General features: G+C 34.3%; 1 protein-coding gene across 1 annotated transcript; it reads right to left on the minus strand.

Moving 5' to 3' along the window:
• Positions 1 to 3,951: 3,951 nt before the first annotated feature.
• LOC140991718 (probable xyloglucan glycosyltransferase 6) lies at positions 3,952 to 9,594 on the minus strand. Its single transcript, XM_073461836.1, has 5 exons — positions 8,766 to 9,594; positions 6,870 to 7,178; positions 5,973 to 6,263; positions 5,786 to 5,899; positions 3,952 to 5,026 (listed from the first exon to the last, which is right to left on the minus strand). Exons 1-5 carry the CDS (start codon positions 9,456 to 9,458, stop codon positions 4,391 to 4,393), a joined length of 2,043 nt encoding a protein of 680 aa, XP_073317937.1. The 5' UTR covers positions 9,459 to 9,594; the 3' UTR covers positions 3,952 to 4,390.
• Positions 9,595 to 9,865: the final 271 nt, after the last annotated feature.

A 9,865-nucleotide genomic window follows, 5' to 3' on the forward strand; every position in this document is an offset into this window, starting at 1 on the left:
TTAAAAACGACTAAGGCACACAACGTTACCGAGACAAGCTTATAATCTACGTGTCAAATTTGAAATTCAATAAATTAATTAGTTAATTCATGACGAAATTCTCAAAATTATTTATTAAACGATTTCTCGAATTAATAAACCTTAAATAAATAGTCCAATTATTACTAAATGAAATTAATTAGATTCGATCGTATTAAGTTGATGTGAAATTTCAGTTTTTCAATCTAAAGTCGCACATTGAAACCTAGCTAATATTATTTCTAGTCAGTTTAACCATGTGTTGAATGATGTAGTGAAACAAATATTAATATATCGTCTTCTGGTTTTAGATTAGCTAACAAATATTCAATTTAATTGTCCAGATTAAAAGAATGTGTGATAAACGACATCAATCAATGAATAAAATAATAATAAAATCGAATCAAACTCAAAACATCAAAAATAACTTGTCTCGACCCTATCGTAGCCTTGGTCTATAAAAGTCTACTCCATAAATTCAAAACAAAAGTGAAAACTCATGTTTAAATTCATAGGAGATAAAATAATCAAGAAGAAATAAGATGAATTCTCAGTGATTTTGTCATGTTGAGTTCTTCCTCCGTGTTCTTCCATCTGCCTCTATCTTCCTCTGCGTTCTTGTTCTCCCTCAGTGTTGTTGTCTTCACTTTTGTTCTTCTCTGCTTACTTTCCTCCCTTCACTTATGCTCACTTCTCTGCCTCACTTCAGTTCTCTCCTTTCTGCTCACGTCTCTGCCTCACTTCAGTTCTCTCATTTCTTTCACGTCTCGGTCTAGTCTTCTGTTACTTTCTTCTCTTTTTCATTGTTGCTTCTCATGTACGTTCTTTTATCTCCACTTAATGAACCTAACCCTACAAATCTTTGAAGTTGATGTCAAGTTCAAAATTGTTGATAAGATTGTATATATTTTATTTTTAATGTAAGGTCCAAAAATAAGACGATGTAATATAACTGAATGCAAATTTAGGAAAAATGAAAAATAGCTAATTAATTGATTTTAATTGCTAAATTGATTATGTTTATATGATTTTAAAGTAGTTTTCTACTTGAATGCATTAAAACATATTTTTAAAGGTTATTCAAGTTGCGATCGAGGAAAGGAGACCGAGGGTTGAAAAATGGAAAATGTTTTTATTAAATAATTATTTTTAATTATTTAAAATAAGGTTGATGCTTTTTATTATTCTTGAAAATAAGGAGGTTTGAGGTGATATTATACGCCGAGACGTAAATTTTATCGGTTTTCGATTTTCATAAAAAATACGAACGTTTTGACAAGTCGGCTAATAATTTCACGAACTTTCCTAAACAAAATAATTTTTAAATGCACTTTTGGGCTTATTGGACCTAGTATAGCTTATTAATGGGCCCAAGCTTTGCACACAAGTTTATTATCAAATTATAAAGCCCAAACCCTCCCCCATTATTTTATTATATGCACGCCTCCCTCACCCTCAACACCACAAAACTCCTAGCACATCAAAACTCACTCACACACAAAGCATTAGCAAGGAAAGCTTCGAATTTTTCAAGGGAATTCAGCCTAGAGTTTTCTCGTCGCCGTTTTTCGTATCGTCAACGGATTTTCGTGCGTTTTACACGCAAAAACACGCCATAATTCTTCTTTTTCTCATCTATCACACCCTAAATATGTATTCGAATATGATTTGCATGAAAAATAAGTATCCCTTTTATTATGTTCGTTCTTATGTATACACATGGGTTTAAAGCATGATTTTTGATCCAAAACTTGAGAATTATTTACATGAAGGGGCTGCCATGATAAGAGATTGTATATGGGTCGTTTTTACACGTGTTAAGGGTTCTAAGATGCACGAGTTAGGCTGCACACGAACTAGAAACAAGCTTGAATCGTTTATTGCACGTTTATGGTCAAGGTGATCGGGTTAAGGGGTTAAACCATGCATGGCTTCGCGTGTTGCAGCTGTCCGCAAGGGAACAGGGCTCAGCAAAGGTGGTTAAGGTTGGGTTATGCTAGGTCTGTAGGGTCCTGAGAGGGTTCACGAGGGGCTGGGTCAAGGGCTGGCTCGATGGTTAAGGTCAAGTCCTAGGGGTCCAGTGGGTCCAATAGGGTCCATAGAGAGTCTAGGAAGGGCTTGGCTCGGGTGCGGCTCGAGAGAAAAGAGAGATGGTTCGAGGGTTACGTATAGGGTTCGAACTTAGGGTTTAAAGGGCTAAGGTTTGAATCGTGGTTCAACGGGGGCCGAATCATGGTTCACGAGGCTAATTAAATATAAAAAGTCTATGTTTAAACTTTCGAAATTTTATAATAAAGTTTGAATTAATACGGGAATTAAACGCTCTACGAAATAATAATTACGAAATAATTAGAAAGCCTCGAATTTAAGCTAAATAAAAATATGAGAAAATTCTCTTAAATAATTATTTGGGATGGTCTAGAGTCAACGAAAATAAGATAAAGTCAAAATCGTGAAATTTTACGTCTAGGGGTAAAACGGTAATTTTATACCTAGAAATTAGTAAACGTCATGGCAGTGCTCTGAATGCTGTTTTATATGTTAAAATTATTATTTTACATGTTTATGGATTTTTATGATAAAATGTTGACGCTAAAAGATACGTTGCATGCTTGGTTTAAAAGAAAAACGATACTTATATGCATGGATTTTATAAAGTGATGGAAATATGAAATGCTGAAGGATGTGAAGTAATTATGGCTAATACAAATACGATTATATGTGAATACGTAAGGCCAAAGCTCAGTTGACGGGTGAGAGTGTCGCTAATGTCCCCGCCGCCCCGTACTGTGGTTACATGTAGATGGATCCATCGCCCCCAATACGAATACGAAAGTCACAATTAACGATCTGAATTCAACGAAAAGGAATACGTATATGTATACGATGAATATGAATATGTTGATGATTATATGAAAAATTTTTATGTTTAAGTTTATGCATGATTATGAAATGTTATTTTACGTAAAAATATTTTCACTGTTGCATGTGATCTGTATACGTATTATTTGCTATCAAGAATATGGTGTGTTGAGTCTTTAGACTCAGTAGGTGTAATCGATGCAGGTGAGTATTATGTTGATGGTAGTGGAGGCCTTGATGGTTGATCTTACTGGACTGAAGGTGGACATAACCCGAGGACCAGCGCTAGTAGTTTTCCGCACTTATATTTATTATTTATGATTTTAAGTTTATGTTAAATATTTTTACGACTTTTATTATGCATTTGAGTGGTTTTTGAGAGGTTGCTAGATTTAGCTTTATTGTTAAGTTAGGAGTTGAAAACGTTTGACGATTTTATGTTTTTAAACTATTTTTTTTATTTTCAAATATAGTTGGTTGTTTTATTTTTAAATGGTGTCAAAAATATTTTTAAGTAAATATATAAGTATTTCGGCCGAATCATTAAGAGACTTATAAAAAAAATTATAATATTTTTTAAAAAAATGAATAGCAGACGTTTCATTTAAATTGTAAAGCTTCATCTTTAACAAAATCTGCACAGATTTTATTCCAAAAGTTCAATATTCTCGAGGTAATAAAATATGAGAATATTTTATTTCATTTCTTTTGGTATTTGTTGCCTTTGAAGTATTTTACAATCATCTTATCTCCAAAACTAAGTTTTTTCTTCTTTTATTCAAATCTATTAATATTAATTCACATAAGCACATAATTAAAGATAACAATTACAAATAAACACAAATACTATAAAATTAAATCCTTAAAATCTCTATAAAATTTAAGTTTATCAATATGCGTATAAGTTAAGCCGTGTATATGAACGTCTGTAACAACAGTAACAGGGAAGGGAAAACAGTGTCCCAGGAAATTGGAATCCCAATAAAATCACAAGATTGTTAATATAATTGTAAACATTAGAATTTATTGAGCTACGAACAGATAATCACCAAAACTTTTCAGCCTTCAAGAAGTTTTTAGGTACTGCTCCTTTCTTTTCATTAAAAAAAATATTACTATTCTAATTATACATCAACTGTCGATAACAAAGAAAAATGAATGGAAATTTTGTGACTTCTGACGAAAAAAATTCTCCAAAATTTTACAAACATGGCGTGGACAATAGATTACATCATACTAACGAATATAAGATAGTATGTACAATCATCGTGGCCACTATGTATACTATCTTCATGAACATTTCGACAGTAAAACCGGTATTAGGCATATTGCAATGAAATGATATAGCAATCTTGCGATAACTCTACGATACGTGGGAAAAATGGGAACCCGTCCTTCACAAAGTCATACGAAAGATCAGGTAAAAAATTGTACCCGAGGGTGCTGGGTTTTCCAGGGGCAGCAGTCCATGCAAAGAATTTTCTCCATCGCGACAAATAAAAAATTTGAATTAACTCACCTGTTCTCCAATCAAATCGAGACCTACGATAAGGAAAGTGATTCCTTGAAACAAGAGGAAATAGAAGTGAATTCCTTGAGCAGATAGCAAGCTTCTAACAGAGGCAGTCAACAAAATAAACGAAAGAGCCAGCTCCTTTTTGTACAAACGATTTCTTCGTTTTTTTACAGATTTCTTGGTCATCTCTAGTCTGTTAAGCTCGGGCAGACCTGATTCGGAGGATGACCTTGGGATCCCACTGTCCACCATAGGTGTGGATTCGTTTTCAACAATGGCAACTAAATCAGCTTCTGATGATCTACCGAGTTTCTTGGTAACAATCCACTCATAAGAACTTCCCAACTGGAAGAGCCCAGATATCATTGCATTAAATTTGGTAACAGACATTGTGTTTTCAAAAAGAAGATAGGGCACGATAAATGGAAATGATCGTGGGGATGGAAGGATGTTCAATATGGAGACTAGTCCAGGGATGTAACAGACAACCCAAAAAGGCAGCTGCGCTTCGGGTAGGAACATAGTCAATGGGAGAATTATGCAGAAGAGTGTGAATGAGTAAAATGGTAGTATAAGCTTCCGCAGAAGGAAGAAAAGAAATATTAGGTTTGCTTTCTTGACGAAACTCACCTGAAATATCCAACAGTGTGAATTAATGTATTGACAGCTTGAAAACCACGGATGTATTAAAGCATTGAAATTTTTTTAAAGCAATATGTAGGTGATAATTATTTACTTCATATTAAATGATATTTAAAATCAAAATATCTCAACCAGGAAACAAAATCAACATAAATCATAATACCGAAAAATTGTATTTCTACATAACTCGGAAAATAAAACCAAAACATGGCCCCATTCTTTTGCTATGTAAAGTACAGCTACAAGTCAATTATCAATCCTTTGCATAAAGAGCCAAGTTCAAAAGAAAAAACTGCATCCAAATTTACAAGTGGCATTCTCCAAGTCTGATTTCATTTCTTCCAATCGACGGCAATTGGCCAAATAGTTTCCAACAACAATTTCATGATTTGAATATCAAGCCCCATATTTATTATATTTTTTTATTTAAAATCAAAGAATGCATCATAAAATACGATATGATGTTATTATGTCAGATCTTTGGTATAATTTTATTGTGGTTTAGTTATAAGAAATATTATATTTGTCCCAGAAAAGAGTTTTCACTCTAGCCACGACATATAAATTTTGTGTTTTCTTATATTAACTTCTCAATATGTATCTATATATAAAAGAAACATCAATTATATCCTCACATTTAAATTCATCATAAATGCAACATATGGTAGCTTCCTGATTAACTTTATTATCACTTTATCCATGCACTCAGCAACCAGACAGTAAAACATATACATCAGTTGTACCAACCTTGGAACGCAGAATGTCAACAAAACAAAGACGAAATAACTGCATGGGTCCTGAATGCCAGCGGTGTTGCTGCTTTATGTAAGCTTCATAAGACTCGGGAAGTTCACATAAGCACTGCAGGCATGAGAATTGTTAATCACAAACTTAAAATGCATTGACGACAATAAAAATCTTCAAGTGCACAAACCTTAACATCATTCAAGTAAACAAATTTCCAACCACAAAGGTGAGCGCGAACAGCAATATCCATGTCTTCAACAGTGGTACGCTCCAACCAACCACCGCAGTCTTCTAGGGCTTTGATTCTCCATACACCAGCAGTTCCATTGAAACCAAAAAAGTTGATGAACCACCCATTGACCTGTTGCTCAACCTCAAAGTGGAATGCCAGATTTATGTTTTGCAATCTTGTAAGCAGATTCTCGTCCTTGTTGACAAAAGCCCACCTAGTTTGCACCAATGCAAGGTTATCTTTTCCCTTCAAAATGAAGGATTCAGTTAGTAGTCTTTGACAAATATTCTACACCTTAATAACGAATTTGAGTAATTAATATTTCAGATTCATGCAGACGGAAATATTCTTCAGCGTTGCAGATGTAAACACGTATTTTCGGTAAGAAGGGCCAGAGATAGATACTCGGTGGAAACCCAAGTTCTTACTATCTCTTAATCTGGGAGAAAAGGTGGTGATAAGAAATTGCAAGATGATTGTAGCAATTTTTTCAGAAGCAGAATTTAAGTAAAAGAGGTCCCAGGATGATTGTACTGTATTATTTTTCAGGCCTACCTTATAGAGCAATGACTATTGGCGCTAGCAATTTTTTAGTCACCTTGTCCATTGTGGTTCATATTTTTGTAGCATTTGATATTTTAATTGGAATTATTCATAACTATAGGCATTTTCCAGTTTCTAATCATATTTACAACAATAAGATATTAATTATTTCAAAGTCTGAATGGAAAAAATACTTAGTAGCCTCACAAATTAAATTCAATCAAGACACACAATCCTTATCCTCAAACAATTTTTTTTTACTTTCTACATTTCTAAGTCCACTTCACATATATATGGTAATCTGATTACCTTGAAGTAAGGAATAGTTCTTTTCAAAAAATCTGGTGCTGGCTGGAAATCCGCATCAAAGATAGCTACAAACTCATATTCTTTTACATAATCACAATTCATTGCAGATTTAAGGTTCCCAGCTTTATATCCAGTGCGAATAAGACGATGTTTGTATATGATGTGCACACCCCTCTGTTGCCATTTCTGCACTTCTGCCTTAATAAGCGATTGAACATCTGTATCATCTGAATCATCCAATATTTGTACGAGCATCTTCTCCTTGGGCCAATCCTGGATGCATACAGCTGCAATAGATTGCTGGTATACCTGAAGCAGCGTCAAAGAACAACAAACCTCAGAGCTACCAATTATCTAAATCATATCCACATTTTCATAATGCAGAAATACAGAATCCAAAGTCTAATTTTCAAATTTCCTTTTCCTCTGCACTAAAAGTCACTGGAAACACTTTTATCCAAGAAAAGAAATTGAAATAATTCCCATAAACATAACCGTTCAAAATTAGAAGCACCAGTATGTCTAATTTTCAGATGGAACTCAAAGGTCATTAATAACCTGAAAATATTAGGTACTTCATACTTAACTTGCATCATTAGATTATTCCAACTCTTTACAACTTTTCAATATTTCTCAACAAGTTTTCATTTAAATGAGCCTATTGTGGACTTTGAACTAAAATACATAGAACATTAAAATAATTTGAACAAAAAGTTGTTGAATAATAAATTTATGAAAACAAAGTGATTCTATGTCAAAATAACTCAAACCACTGTAATAGCATCAGCTTATCAGGCTCCTGGATTTCAATCCTAAGGAAAAAGAAGTAAACAGAATAGTCCGATGGAATAGAGGTCAAATCCATTTCTCTAATGAGATTATTCTGTTAGTGTCACGGAACCAAGTCACAAACATTCACTGAAGCTGGAGGTATGACCATTTCAAGCATGAAGACTACTATCAAAGACAATGATCAAACTTATTTGTGAGCCACTTATGCTTTGCATGTAAATAACAACAAAGGATATACGAGAGTGTGATTTATAGTACAAAGATGCAAATGGACCCAACATGATAAAGGGATTGCAAAAACAGAATTATCAGCTTGATTGCCTGAGCTTTTTGTTAATCATTTTCACCTAAAAACAAAGAAGCGTTCTTTTTGTAGCATTTTGTCAAGCACCAATTTTGCACCCTTCCAAGTAATATTTGTTTTTCAGCAATGATTAAAAATTGAATGAGAGGAATGTGTAAAACAACTTATTCGAGCACAAAAGGAGGTCCTTGTAGAACTGACTGCTATATCTAAACTTTAAGTTACAGAAATTTTTACCAGATACCATGCAAATTTTAAGTCTTTTCAAGCAGACAGCCGTATCCTGGTTACCTAGCTAGGCCATTTAATCAATTAATCATCATATGAATAGAGCAATTTAAATAGAAACCGCATTTAATATCTGCATATCGTGATAATGCAATCATGTTATCAGTTTTCTCCGGTTGTCATAAAGAGAAGTGATTATGTTTCATACAATCAAAACAAACAAAGTTTGTGTATATTCAACAGTTCTTCCACACATGCTTGTAACAAGGTCTCAGTGAAACTAAAGAATTGAAACTAATGCCTAATTATAATTATAATTCCACATAAATGACATAAATGTGAACACCATTCTTTCTTTCTTTCTTATTCTGAGTTTGTGCTTTTGTCATGTAATGGAGCAATTCACGAGCTTTCTTTTAATGGATTACAAACATCATGTTTATCACCGTCATTGATAAACTTCAGAGTGCATTACAAAACATAGTCAGTAAGTGGCGGGACAAATACAATACATGTGTGGAAGAAGTGTTGAACTTTTAATTCGAAAGATTTGAAAGCCTTCATCATCTTACCTCCCTCTCATTGCAAATAGGAATTTGCAGTAGCACCATCGGGAAATTGTCCACATTCCCGCTCCCAGTTTCATCATCCTGCTCATTATCCATCTCCGCCACCGGCATCAGCCCTCTGAGCTTGATATAAAAACATCCCAGCACCAAAACCAATCGATCCACGGACTGTACCAAGAACAACACAATGCACACATTCACCAGATTCTGCAAAGGTGGCGCCAAATAGTTCGCCCTAGTTACCAACCATTTGGCATAAACATACTCCAGTAAATCTTCGACCTCAGACTCCAACGTAGGAGGACTGAAATGCCAACCCTTAAAGTATGCAACGAGCTCGAAGATAAGGAGGCACACACTGATAAACAAGAAGAATTTGATGATCTTGTAAAAGCGAGACTCGAATCTGGGGACGGCGGAGGCCGTAGTGATTCGACGATTCGCAGTGCAAATGATGGATATGAATCCATTAGTAAGGAAACCAACGGTGTGAGTGATTTGATGGAACTTGAGAAGATAAATCCAAGACAGCTGCCGCGCGCTGCGGGAACGGTCCTTGGCGGCGGCTGACGTGGGGCTCTGAATGTCTACAGTTAGGAAAGCGGAGTTTTGCAATAAATGGTGGTCGGATTGTTCGTTGTCGGTACGTTGCTTGTTCCACCATTCCTGGAACTCGTAATTAGGTGAAGGAGACATATAGATGCAGGAAAACGATGTATGTACAGCTTCCGATCTGAGCTTGCTTTTGTATCAATGGCGGATCATCTTCGTTGGATCCGGAGAAACAGGGAAGAAGAAGAAGAAGACTCTATTTTACAAGTTTAATTATTTACCGGACTTTTTATTATTTTATCTATTTTTTTCTTTCCAAAAATTCAATATTGTTGAAAATTAATATTTAAATATGTGTATTGAATATTTGAATGTTGAATATTTGAATGTTGAAAATAAGAGTTGTAAATATTGAAAATTAGTGTGTGATGATGTAGATAATGATGAATTTACTTTTGGATTATTTGTAAAGATTTTCTATAAATAGATCTCTCATTTGTGAAGAAAATCACAATTGAGTTGAGATAAAAATATTAAAAAGTGTGTAGTGT

This window comes from Primulina huaijiensis, chromosome 13 (assembly GCF_012295235.1).
Source record: "Primulina huaijiensis isolate GDHJ02 chromosome 13, ASM1229523v2, whole genome shotgun sequence".
Lineage (NCBI taxonomy): Eukaryota > Viridiplantae > Streptophyta > Magnoliopsida > Lamiales > Gesneriaceae > Primulina > Primulina huaijiensis.